The sequence below is a fragment of the Musa acuminata genome, chromosome BXJ1-8, assembly GCF_036884655.1.
Source record: "Musa acuminata AAA Group cultivar baxijiao chromosome BXJ1-8, Cavendish_Baxijiao_AAA, whole genome shotgun sequence".
Taxonomy (NCBI): domain Eukaryota; kingdom Viridiplantae; phylum Streptophyta; class Magnoliopsida; order Zingiberales; family Musaceae; genus Musa; species Musa acuminata.
In genome coordinates this window covers 3,395,650-3,408,842 of record NC_088334.1, presented here as the reverse complement: position 1 = coordinate 3,408,842, position 13,193 = coordinate 3,395,650, and the positions used below count along the sequence as shown (strand labels likewise).

At 41.7% G+C, this 13,193-nt stretch overlaps 1 protein-coding gene, 1 long non-coding RNA gene and 1 other non-coding gene across 7 annotated transcripts; 1 reads left to right on the top strand and 2 right to left on the bottom strand.

The window, feature by feature from the left end:
• Positions 1–1,884: 1,884 nt before the first annotated feature.
• Positions 1,885–8,521, bottom strand: LOC103993847 (myosin-binding protein 7). 5 transcript variants are annotated; one of them, XR_001979287.2, is made up of 6 exons: positions 7,173–8,521; positions 3,078–3,121; positions 2,886–2,984; positions 2,399–2,622; positions 2,249–2,289; positions 1,885–2,126 (listed from the first exon to the last, which is right to left on the bottom strand). XR_001979287.2 is itself a non-coding variant. In XM_009414049.3 (5 exons), exons 1-4 carry the CDS (start codon positions 8,259–8,261, stop codon positions 2,250–2,252), a joined length of 1,272 nt encoding a protein of 423 aa, XP_009412324.2. In that variant the 5' UTR covers positions 8,262–8,521; the 3' UTR covers positions 1,885–2,126; position 2,249. The 5 variants fall into 5 exon arrangements, 1 of the variants encoding a protein (XP_009412324.2); XR_010515509.1 differs by having other exon boundaries at positions 2,399–2,570; XR_001979286.2 differs by having other exon boundaries at positions 1,885–2,289.
• A 964-nt stretch (positions 8,522–9,485) lies between these two features.
• TRNAG-UCC (transfer RNA glycine (anticodon UCC)) lies at positions 9,486–9,557 on the top strand. The gene has a single exon. It is a non-coding gene; the product is annotated as a tRNA-Gly (tRNA).
• A 248-nt stretch (positions 9,558–9,805) lies between these two features.
• LOC135680701 (uncharacterized) lies at positions 9,806–12,279 on the bottom strand. Its single transcript, XR_010515508.1, has 3 exons — positions 12,038–12,279; positions 10,263–10,404; positions 9,806–10,123 (listed from the first exon to the last, which is right to left on the bottom strand). It is a non-coding gene; the product is annotated as an uncharacterized LOC135680701 (long non-coding RNA).
• Between the last annotated feature and the right edge of the window lie 914 nt (positions 12,280–13,193).

The following is a 13,193-nucleotide window of genomic DNA, read 5'->3' as shown; positions in this document are numbered from 1 at the left end:
ACTTTGGTAGCTATAATTTCTATTTCCATCAATGATAAGAGGAGAGAGAGCTTGCAAATAAAAAATCTTTAAATACCAATACAAAAAATATCTAGTAAAATTATATTTTATATTAAAAAATATTATATATAAATTTTTTTTGATAATTTTACTTAATGATTTGTATTACTACTGCATCATAGGAGCATATCAATATATCCCGCCCATATCCTATCGAATCGGTACGTCTCATTTATATTAAAGGATACGTTATACGATGAATTTTGATTATATTTTTAAAATAATAAATTAATTAAGAATCTAATGATATATTTCTAAATAAAAGATCTATTTCTTTACATCGCCCACATGGGTGAGTGTTTTAAGTATGGCTTTAAATTCCCTTAAAGAAAAGTTTTGTTTCCGTGAATTCATCTCTCTCTCTCTCTCTCTCTCCGCCAGACTTGCCACCTTTTGATTGGAATTCCATGTCCGGAGATATCAACGATGGAGACCGCATGAGCTCGAGGAAATGGAGGTGAGAGTCGGATTCCGAGTCTGTCCATTCCTGTAAATTTGGCCAGTCGCCATGGCTGCTTTCCTGCTCATTGAATGGCTGTGAGAAGTCCGTGTTGTCGTGCTCTCCTTGGAGATCTCACCCAGGTGTGTGGCCAGCAACGTGATGAGCCTCACGACAGCGTCCTCCTCCTCCTCATCCATTTGGAAGACTCAGGAAGGACAACATCTCTCTTCTTAGGGTGACAAATATACCCGTCCTCCTTGTACTCCGTCTCCTCTCGGTGATCTCTTGCGTCATTGGAGTCCATGTCCTGTGTCGAACGACAGCATGACACACAGAGAATCAAATGAATAGTGTGATTGACGAACCCTAAACCACAGTGAGAAGCCTAAGAAAACCTCAGTCATCTTCGACTGAGGTTAACAAAGGACTTTTCTCAGCTTCTTCTTGAGGGCTGTTCTTTGAGAGAGAGAGAGAGAGATCTAAATCATTAGTTGTGATAATTCTAGCTCATAATACTTCTCATTTACGTCAGAATCCGGACGACGACAGCAGCAGCAGCAGAAACTTCTCCAAGCTGTTGGTGCCGTCTTCCTGTGGTTGAACTCTCGACACCTGTTCCCGTCACCCACGCCATCGGGTGGAGGTGCTCTTGTTGCGGCGTTGGAGGCGGTGCCGCCCCCTCATTAATGCTGCGTCCGCAGCATGAGTCCTGCATGCACCGATGGATGCCGGACCGCCTCTCATCTCGCCACGCGTATGGACCACGCCACGGGTCGGAGCTCAGCTCTCACGTCACTGCGACAGATCCGGTCCACCTCGTTTGGATCCGATCCCCCCTGCGTTAAGCTTCTACGTCGATGCCGGGTTATCGGATGTGGTTCGTCTCCCATTCATGCGGATCCAATTCCCGGGGGTGGATCCGTCGACGTCCCGACCGTCAATCAACAATAATTCCATTTCCACATACCATCTGCAACTCCCAATGGACGGCGGGGATATGAGATGAGAGATGATTGCTTCTGCAATGTTATGCATGATTTAACATGAATATTTTATGTCTCGGATATTAATTGCACAAATTATATTTTGATAAAAATAAAAATAATAAATGTTTTATAAAGGAAATTTCTCCTTTGTATGCTCTCCATTGGTCCTGTCAGGTCACAACACATTGTGATAGAGGATGAACGAGCCCTATATCACAAGCATAAGCACAGGAATCAGATGGAAATTACAGACAATTCGACCACCACCAGCTGATGCACAGCACAGATTAGTAAGAGAAACAGTGGCACCAACCACTGGTGTGATGTCGATGCAGAGCCCCGGTTGTGTGGCCGACACCTGATTCAGATGGCAGCAGACAAATGATGACAGTAGTATGGGGGTAAGAAGCCAGCATTTAAAGCTCCTTAGATATGTGATATCAATGAGCAATTGGGACAAGCAATATGGTACAGGTCCCTTTGAAACATGAACCTGTTCGTGTGATCTGTTCGTTCATTTCCATCATTCTACTAATTGTGTTTGTTGGAATGGAAAACACATACTATTGCCGCATGATCTTGAGAATCTAATTTGCAGCTTCAACAAGCACACTGTAGGATCTTTCCCCAAAAAGACACTGAAAGGGAAAGGAGTTAATGGGCATGATGAGAGCAAGAGGGGATTAAGGTTTGAGGCTCTTGTGACAGTCACAAGCTCCACATCAAACACAAAATAGAAAGGGCAGAGGACATATTCTACCTCATCTCCAAGGCCTTGGTGGTGCAATGCTGGTGCTACTCCTGCAAACAAGATGAACAGAAGGATGTGAGTACTTCTTCAAAAGAGCATTTTTAGCTGCTAATCACATCTTAAATGTGTACTGTTTTGGCAAAGGAGTGGCGAGTGGACCAGCTGAGAGAGTTGAGAAATATGAGAGCCTGAAATGGAGAGTGTGGCCATCAACCAGTTGCTTTCAGTTCCTTCAAGACTGATGGATCAGTGAGTGAAGAGTCCGACAAGCAAATCTCCACAAGAAAGCATGGATGGATTCTTCAGATTTGGAACTTGTGGACTCCATTGTCTGATATGAACGGGTACACAACATTTCCAGTTCAAGCCAGTTGATGGAAACTCTAAGAAGATTGAGGGCTCATTATAAATCATTTGCCAGCTTCTAAGATTTAGCTTTGATTTAATTACCATCAAGAACAAAAAGAATCTCAAAGGTTGAGTGATCTATGCACACGCCAACAGAATCAGAATAGGACACAATGAGATTTCATGTCAAGAGTCTTCTTTAAGTGCAAGAGAGAATGGATTTGGGAAATTAGAGCTAAGATCCAGATGTGCATAGGATTTGCAAGGTTAGCTCATGATTCAGAGATGAGGCTGTCACCTCTGTGTTCTTGTGAGAGACCTCAGTTGCCTCATTCGGGAAGACTTGTCCAAGAGCAGCAATAAGCCAACGTTGGTGGGAGACAAGCCAAAAGTGTACCTGGTGAGGTCACAAGCAACAGTTACTCATTCTCACCCCTAATTCTTCAACTTGAAAAGAGAGAGAGAGAGAGAGAGAGAGATGCAAACTTACTTGACTCGAGCTGATTTCTTTCTCCAGAAGAATGAGATGACACTCTGGGCAAAATCACAAATTATCAGGAAGAAAATGCAAGGGAAAAAATAGCAAAATATTATTAGACGATGCAAATGACCTAGCCGGATGCCAATGATTCCATGATATTGTATGTTTCTTTACCTAAATGATGACATAAGTATGCTGAGATATCTAAAACTTCAAGTAAAAATAATATTTGCAATTACAGTATAGAGCCACCAATAGATTCTCCATTCCAGAAACTTTCATGCTCCGACCAGTAATGACATACGTGCTGTGCGACTTGAGAGAGCAATTTTCCAGGCTTTTCAGCCAAAACTAACAGACAACTTACTGGTAGAAGAAAGGGATGTCATAAAAAAGATAATGCCCTCCGAATGGAAATAGAAGCTACATAAAGAGTATAGCCTAGTCTCTTAGTTTATAAGCACTGCCCATCGAGAAGCTCGTAGCAGAAAAAGATTCACTAAGTGTGATGGTTGCTGTGCTTGCACTCCACAAATAACTTTAGAAACAGCTAAACATCGACACAAGAAGGTAATAGGCAGGCATTCATTGTGGGGAGAGATAAAAATAGACATGCAATCCAACAATTTATCAGTGTTTCAAAACTTAAGACATTCAAGGTCCAACTCCAAGCATAATAACATAATTCACTTAAAGGAATATAGGACACGATCATGCTTATTGACCATTGTTCCCAAGATAAATCATATTTAATCGTGAACAATAAGCAAGATATGTAGCAAATCAACAATCATTCAGCAGAAACAACCAAAATAAAACTATAGAAGCTCAGGCCCAAAACTACAGCATAGGACTAATGCTTCATAAAGAACAGAAAGTCCCTCAAAGCTTGGAAAAGCCTGCTCATTTTTTAAAAGCCAATGAGTACCAAGATAGTTACTCCAACATACTTGCACGGATAATCTCCATTAGAGTAGTGATTGAGATAGTTTTGGGTTTGAAAAATCCTTGTCACCCATTTGGCCAAAGAAACACATCCATGTTCTTGTCTTGATTCTTACTATACCATATAGATTCATGAAAGAATGTAACTGAAATACAATTCTGATGCATGAAGAAATCTCCATTGACAGATGAAGCAATTCCATTAGGCATGTAGACATGCTTAGTTTTGGATAAAGCTACACTGAAACTACCTGCGTATGGAGCATTCCACATCCCAAGAATCATCAAGTAAGAAACTTCATTTTATTTCATGATCGACTTTTACAACCTTTATAAGAATCGGCTCAGGGATGCCTAGACACTTGATATCTAGAATCTAATAGGAACTAATGGAAGTAAACCAAAATTAAAGCACCTGGAATCAAGAATTTCCCCAGAAATATAATATATCAGGTAACGAGTTGTTGGGTGCATTCCTAGACAAGGTTATTGTAACCTACCAATCCAATCTAACAGTATGAGATTATGCGCTCATGTGCAGAATAGACATCTGCCCTTCAATCCGACACAACATGTCAATCATCATCATTAAAGATTCAATAAAGAACATGATAACTTCCATCTAAAGTTATTCTAAATATTAGACTAACTGCATTTCATAGAGGAAGGTGTTGAATCTCGGATTTTGATGATGAAGTCAATTGTCATTTGTTATCTAATCTATATGTTGAGATAAGTGTGTAGGATTAACTACGATGAAAGTAAGATATGCAACAGGAGTTGCGCCGGAGTCAAGACAATGATCACGTTGGGAGTTCGAGAGTTCAACGGAAGTTTGGACAGTCGTCGGAGGTTCTGCGGGAACAAATCCGAGAAGTCCATGAGCTTGCCAAAGAAGCTCGTTGGAACTCGCCATGTGGATCGTCGCAAGTCCAAGAGTTTGCCGGAAGTCCGCAAGAGCATCACCGAGGGTTCATTGGATGATCGACGGAAGTTTGCCGGAAGCTCGCCGGAAGAAACGATTGACGCACCGAAGCAAGTTGCAGTAAATGTCTTAGGAAATATCGTAGTTAGCACAATGATTAAGTTGGAAATGGGAGGTGATCCTATTAACTTAATCTTGGGGCAATTGGGCCCCTGAAAAACCCAAATTGAGCCGAATGGATCAACCCATTCGGACCTTGATTTCTACCAGGCGGTTGAACCGCCCCAGCCAGGCGGTGGCACCGCTTGGGCTCAGTCTCTGAGCGAGACTGAGCGGTGCAACCGCCCCTGACAGGAGGTGGCACCGCTTGAGCTCAGTCTTCGAGCTCTGGCAGGAGGTGCAACCGCCTCAGTCAGGCGGTGGCACCGCCTGAGCTCGGTCTTCGAGCTCTGGCAGGAGGTGCAACCGCCCCTGACAGGAGGTGGCATCGCCCGGAGGCTCGATCTTTGAGCTCTGCCAGGCAGTGCAACCGCCTCAGTCAGGCGATGCGACCGCCAGATCCCGGAATTCTGGGAATTGACAGTTTTGAGCTCGGAATTCAAATTGGGTTGGGGCCTATAAATACCTCACCCTTTCAGCACTGAAAGGGCACTAAAACACACCGAAATCCTGATCTTATTATGTGATTTTTAGAGCTCAAAATTGTTGTAAAGGCCAAAAGTTCTTCTCCCTCTTTTCTTCCAAGTTCTGATCTTTAAAGAGAGGAGAGAAAATTCTGTAAGGGTTATCTCCTAAGCCCGTCAAAAGGAGTGAAATTGTAAAAGGGTGGTTGGCCTTCGCCTATTGAAGGAAGGCCTCTAGTGGACGTCGGTGACCTCGTCGGTGGAGGAAGCCAAAAGTGGATGTAGGTCAAGATTGACCGAACCACTCTAAATCTCGGTTTGCATTTACTTTAAGCATATTATCTTTACTGCAAACCTCCTCAAAAGCTTACTGCTTTCTGCGCATATACGATTGGGTTTCAAGCTTTGCACTTTCCGAATCGGCGTTTAGACGTAAATCCGTTTTATCGTATGATCATTATATTTCAGTTTGCGTTTACGTTTTGATTTCTATCATAACTGCAAAATGTCTTTATATCCTTGCTTTAACTGCATCTCGCTTAATCAAGTGATTTACGAATCAACATTTAGACATAAATCAGTTTTTTCGTACGAATATCATATTTCAGTTTGCGCCTACTATCTGATTTGAACCATAACTGCAAACTGCATTTATATCTTTGCTGCATCTCGCTTAATCAAAAGTTAAAGTGATTTACGAATCGGCTTTCTTACTGAAATCACTTTTATCGAACGAACGCAGTTTTATTTTAATCGTAAAAGGTTTTCTGCTGCACTAATTCACCCCCCCCCCCTCTGAGTGCTCTTGATCCTAACAGAAGGACCTATGCAACACTATTAACCTTTTTTTCTCCAACACATCAAAAATTACCTAATTAATCTTGAATTTCCATGACTTCTTGAACTAATTTTCAGGCCACTAACAACTGGGCATAGTTTCAGCATTAGATGAGAGTAATGATATAAAACAGAGCTATATTTCTTGAGCTTTCTACATTATGGGCGTAGAAAATGTCAGAAATATAGAGATATTTCTTTGCAAAAAAAATAAAAATATGATGCTTGTTGCAGCTAAAATAGAAATATTTGATATTGCAGGGATACTAGACAACCTCAAACTTCATAATTAGATCATACTACGCTTGTAAGCCCACTTTCTTTCACATTTCTTTTTATTTTCAGAATAATATTGAGGTTACTCCATGTATTCATGAATTCAACAATTAAAGAAAAAGTAAATTTTCTTAAGCCAACCAATGGTATAGGTTATAAGGCGATCCTACTCCTGTCTACATCTGCTCTGCGTTTGAGTTAAGAGGTCACTTTAAAGGATCAGCACAAGTTTAACTAAAAAAAAAAATCATAAAAAAAATGAATTCAGATATACTGTTTTCAAATTCGACTCATGCTGCACATACAATCCATGATGGTGACTCAACAGTTACACACAGAGGTGCATCTTCTAGATTTAGTATCACAAATGAATTAATACAAAATTTGAAGTTACACACATAATTCATCCTTTTGCAAGGGGCAAGTAAAGCATTTTTTGAGTTGAACATATGCAAGATAAGATGTGCATTAAGAAAATATCAACAAAAGAAAAATTACCTTAATCGTTGATATGAGAGAGGACCCCTTGAAAGATAATGGTTTCTTGACTATTTTCCTCTCTGGTGCCACTTCCTTATACATTTGTTGAGCAATCTGTTTCAAGAACACCATCTGAGCCATATCCGTGCCCAAAGAAATTAATGTCTGCCTCATGGACTCTCTATCGGCATCAAGCGCCTGCAACCTCGTATAAAGCTTCCTTATCTCTGCTTCCTCAACCCTGCCCGCCATGTCCCTTCTGTTTCGGAGCTCCCTTGGTGTGCTGACATACACCTCGCTCGCCCCATGCACCGCAGCCACCGTATACACTTCGTCGCTCATATCATGCCTTCCGCCACTGTTTGAAGCACAGTCCATGGTTGCTGAGAACTCCTCCCCCTTGATGACCTCCGGGCCAGAACGGTACTTATCCAGGTTAGCGGCATCATCCCCGTTGCACCTCGATGGGGGATAGCCATGATGGAGGAGGTCGAACTGCGGGACCGAACAGGCGGCCGTGGCCGTGTCCGTGTCTGGGGTCTGTGGCTCAGAGCTAGGTACCCCACCATCGATGCCGATGCCGTAGCTGAGAAGGCGGTGGCGGTACGTCCGGACCTCGTCGGAGAGGGATTGCACGGTCTGGTCGCGCTTGTAGAGGAGATCCTCGAGGGCGGCAATCTCGTGTTGGTCGTGGGCCATCTTGCCCTCGGCGAGGCCCTTGAATTGGCGGGCCTCCATCTGGGCCTCGGCCTTCTCGTGCTGGAGCCGTAGGATCATCAACATGGCCTCCGTGGCGGCGGACGCCGCAGCGCTCCGCTCCTCCTCCAGCTCCGCCTGAAGCTTCTGGACCGACGGCTGGTGGTTGACTAGGGCCTCGCGGAGAGCCATCGCCTCGCTTTCGGTCTCCACCCGGGCCACGCTGACGCCAGCGCACGACAGGCAGCGGGCCTCTGCGTCCCTCTCGTCCAGCTTCCGCTTCAGGGACAACCGCCAGGCCATGGAGGGGACCCAAGAGGGGCCGCAGCAGAGACAGGTGAAGGCCTCCTCGCCTCCTCCTGGTCTTCCTCCCCCTTCTCGGGGTGGCACGGTCGGCTCTTCGGCATCCATAAATTCGGGCAGGGCATCGACACGGGCAGACAAATCGAATCTGTCACGCCTCCACTTGGCCTCACGCCCCGTTACAAACGCCTCCACCTTCTCCACTCCTCCAGACCGGCGCCGGGGCCGGCGAAAGTTGGACTCCTTGGGGAGATGGACGGGGGAGCGGGGTCGAAGCCCTACCCGTATCTCAAAGCTAGGTTTTGGGATCGATTCGGGCGGGGTGGGGCGGGGCAGGGCGCGCGCGAGGAGAGGAGAGAGTGGGGAGGGAGGAGTAGCTTCGAAAAAGTTTCGAGACCCCGAGGAACAATAAACAAATAAATAATAAATAAATCACCTTTTTCCATTATTTATCTTCTAAACTCTCTTAATTAAGTTAAATTATGTCGTAATCTGTCATATTATATACCTTTAAGTCAGTCATTACGCTAAACTAATTCCATTGGACGAGGCGTCGGGTCGGCCATATCCCAACCTGGAAACGCAGTGTACTTACATCTACCGACTTCTCCTGTACCCACGGAACAGCCTGACACAATAGTGGATCAAGACTTCGGGACCCACACCAAAACACGTACAGATTGATGTGGCGCAGGAAAATATAGTTCAGAGCCGTGTCAACTTACTCGCATCGACCCTCTCCTGTACCCATTAAACGGCCTGACACAATAGCGGACGCAAACTGTGGGACCTGAAGCTAGAAACGTATCAAGGGCACGGCGGCCTTCATTTAAGCGTCCGCCAGCCGTGCCCTCGCCCCCAGCTTTGGGATCTCCGGCGGGAGGGGCCCCACGCCTACCGTGAGATGGTAGACTTCGAGGGTACACGAAGCACAATGGAACTGCATCGGCTTCTCCGTTTCGCATGGACCTTATTTCCAAACACCCCGCATCTTTTCTTTCCTCATCCACTTGGGAAAGATCTGCATGCTTACAAACTTGAGGATCGCCGAGTTCTTCATGAGCTGCTGCTGCTGCCGCTTTAGCTGGACGCCATGATCGATGCCCCTCACCTACCAGCTCGGTTTGGTAGCAGTCGTTGATGTCGTCCTCCATGCTCGGAAAGCTGAACAGTCATAATGCCCGGCGTGTTTAATAGAATCATGTATAGAGTTTTGATGTGTCGTCCTCCTCGAGAACCGATGAGCTTCCTGGGACGAACTCATCGATTGAATTCTCCAACCACATAGTATTACCATCTTAATAATTATGTGGGCAAAGCAACGTCATCAAAGCATTTGTAGTCCAAAGGTTAGGATAATTGCCTTCCAAGCAATAGATCCGGGTTCGATTCCCGGCAAATGCAGTCCCTAAATTGCCTTACTAAAAAATTATTTAATTTTTAATGTTTTATTAAACATTTATTATCATAATTTTTTAACCCACTCAACTTCTTAGCGTTCATTTACTGCTTCAATGAATTAATGCCCTAAAACATATTCATCCAAATAATTAAATTCTTCATATATATATATATATATATATATACTGTTTAGTATCCATCTGATAAACTCGGGTTGTAACATGATAACCAAGTAATTTCAAATATGGAAAACATCCTTTGGTACTTTATAAATTTGAATTTCAAGAGACAAATACAAAAATTACTGGTTCATGGGAATATCTAATATTTTTGAAAGACCATGAGAACAGCAAATATTTCTCAGGATTTCATTTTGTAGACTTTGAAACTTCACATAATGCCCTCTCTCCTATTTACAATATAAGGGTGATGTGCCACAGTAATTGGAGAGGTTTGCTTTGATGATGGCGGCTACTCTTCTGGCAGAATGTAGTCATAGAATATAAAGCAGCGGTTCAAAGCATTGTATCATACTCAAGTAACTTCACTGGGATGATAGGATCAAGTTTCTGAAAAAATAAAGCAAAATATGAATCAATAAGAAACTATTAAGCGTTTTAATGTAAGAATGAAGGAAGAAACATCAATATTTTGTGGACAGATGTTATGCATATAAGTCGAGATTTTGGGTTGCTGAAATGAACATGCCACAGTAATTGGAGAGGTTTGCTTTGATGGTGGTGGCAACTCTTCTGGCAGAATGTAGTCATAGAATATAAAGCAGCGATCATACTGTTCAAAGCATTGTATCATACTCGAGTAACTTCACTGGGATGATAGGATCGAGTTTCTGAAAAAAGAAAGCAAAATATGAATCGATAAGAAACTATTAAGCGTTTTAATGTAAGAATGAAGGAAGAAACATCAATATTTTGTGGACAGATGTTATGCAAATAAGTCGAGATTTTGGGTTGCTGAAATGAACATGAAACTCCATGCATTAATTCAGCCAAAAAAAGATGTAATTCTGGAACTTCTCAAGTGTAAATAGGCTGTTTCAGGCATGCCGAGATCTAAGGGCATCCCGAGGATGTACTTTGCAAATAACATATTGCTTTTCCTGTCCTTGTGCATGATTCCGCCCTACCTGTGGAAAATATTATGAGTTGATTTTGCAGCTCATGGTTTTCTTCCTACAGAGGCAATTCCTCTACTCTTAACTGCATGAGAACGTGCTGCGGCAACAAGATGGAATTTGCATAAGTTTCTTGCAAGAATAATATAAATTACACTTTGGAAAAGGTTGCCAGACCAGAAAGCTTTGGCTAAAACTCATTAACACGAGCAAATTTATGTCCTTCGGCAGACATTCCAAAAGCAATACAAAAGCATGAATGGTCCTACCAATCAGATTTTTCTTTAAGAGATAAAATGAAGCATGAAGGGCCTGGTCCTACCATTCAGTTTTTTCTTTTTTTTCCTTCTTTTGAAGAGAAAATTTCTTGAAGAGAGCTGTGAGAGAGATTGAACTTATGGGAAATACTGTTCTTCCATGTCTTCCTAGGCCTTCCCAACAATTTTAAAGAGAAACATATCGTGCAACGATACGGTGACCAAATTATGCTCATTGAGATTGGCTATCACTTCTTTTAAATGCATACGATCTCTCTATCATATAACTTCCTCAGATTTGAGTCTATTGAGCGGCTAGCTAAAGTAAAGGAAATAAGTTCTGAGCATTCGGGAGCTAAAAAACACAAATCCGTTAGTCAGAAATCATGTAGGTTTATATTGCATACCAACTTGAAATCATGCTGTTATCAAGCTTTAGTAAATTGCAATTCATGAACATTTGCTGCTTAAAGTTCTTGCTTTATCAATTCACCTTACCAAGTTAAATAGCCATTCCCCACAACATTCTTATTCCTCAGTGTCTTATGTGTTAGGTAATTAGTTACTTATTTAGCGCATCCTTATGCGAGATCTTACCATCACCTCCCAAGAATCGGAAACAAACATCTCCAATGAATCCACTTGTGTTGATTCACCAAATTACCTATAGCATCATCAATTACTGTAAGAAAACCAAGTACAAACCAAGTTAGCCCAACCTCTGTCACAGAACATTTTGACACGATGAAGCTTTTGATTGCAGTTCAATCATTAAACTTCTCCTCTCCAATCAAATTGAGGTTTCATGGGATTACAGAAACCCTAACACACTCAACATCCCATCCTTCGTTCAAGTTAGTTTCTGTGTAATCAGGAAGTTTTACTCAGTTAATGTTAATAGGTTGTCCACCTAAGTACGGGCATCAAACAAGGTCCCAACCCACACGAATCTACTTCTCGCATTCAATGAACTAATCTCCAGCAAAAAAGTCTATGCTTTTTGGGCATGCAGAGGTGATAAGTAACCCTAACTTCATCATCTTACAGTAAAGAATTATTAGGTTTCACCAACTTGAGAAAGGGGATCCGACCTTAACGGGCGAAGAGGTTGAGCAATAGAGAGCCCTGATCTCGTCTGGTCGTACCAATGTTGGCTCGATCTCCGGTCCCTCCTCCTACCATGTACGGAGGACTCCTCGCTGAGGATTCCTTGAGAGATTCCAGAGCTCGGGAGTGGCGGATCGTCGTCTCTATTTCCGGGGACATTTCGGGAAATACGTCGTGCGATAAGGAGATCGCCGGAGGTATTCATGCCAGGCGAACGCAGGGGCGTTCTAGGAAACAAGCGCATAAAACTTGCGGCTGTTTTGCAAATACAACCCTATAAAGAATATTATTTTTACCCCCAACAAAGGATGCAGAGACCGACGTTGCGATATTTTACATTTGGATCCCTCTGAAGTATAAAATTATGTTTATCCTCTCTTGAATCACTAACCATTGCACAAACGCTGCAATTATTTTACAGATGTCACCCATTGGAGTGTGAAAATTATTTATATATCCTCTTTGATCAGTTTTAAATTCCGATATTTATACCAATAAGAATTATTTTTAATTAATATAATTAATATTAATTATATTACTTAATTGCTTATAGGGAATGAATGAAGTGGTGAGGTCATTTAGGTCATACTGTGATGTCATAATTAGATTTTCAAAAAGGTATAATTAATTACTCTATTTATACATTATTACAACAGGAGACAGCATGTATCAAATACTATTATACTAAGATAAAAAGATTTCTATGATCACATCATTTTGAAAAGTAGAATTATATTTGCTAGCTTAGCTTAACCATCAAAACCAAAACACCAATAAAATCAACTTTCCATTATTCCCCATCTTTACTAGTATATATTAATAAAAAATAAATGCTACATTAATGCAATTGAATTTTATTTATCGATGAATCAAATCGATTGATTTTAATAATACATTCATACTCTCATAATTAGAAAAATTAAATTATCCATGATGTAATATCAAAATATAATTATGCCCCAAGTAAATCTCAATCAAAGCACAAATCTCTTATATAATTTTTTTAAAATATATATATTTTTAATTGGTGGATAAACATCTTCCATCCTCCCATCAAAATTTAGAGATAAAGATATTTATCAAATAACCAAACATTAAAATTTAATACATTATTGTTCAAAGATTTTTATATATTTTTTT

Coding starts and splice junctions, on each gene's coding strand:
- LOC103993847 (XM_009414049.3), bottom strand. CDS start 8,261: ATGGATGCCGAAGAGCCGACCGTGCCACCCCGAGAAGGGGGAGGAAGA. Junction 3,122..7,172: donor CTCTCATATCAACGATTAAG/GTAATTTTTCTT, acceptor GATTTTGCCCAG/AGTGTCATCTCATTCTTCTG. Junction 2,985..3,077: donor AAGAAATCAGCTCGAGTCAA/GTAAGTTTGCAT, acceptor TGACCTCACCAG/GTACACTTTTGGCTTGTCTC.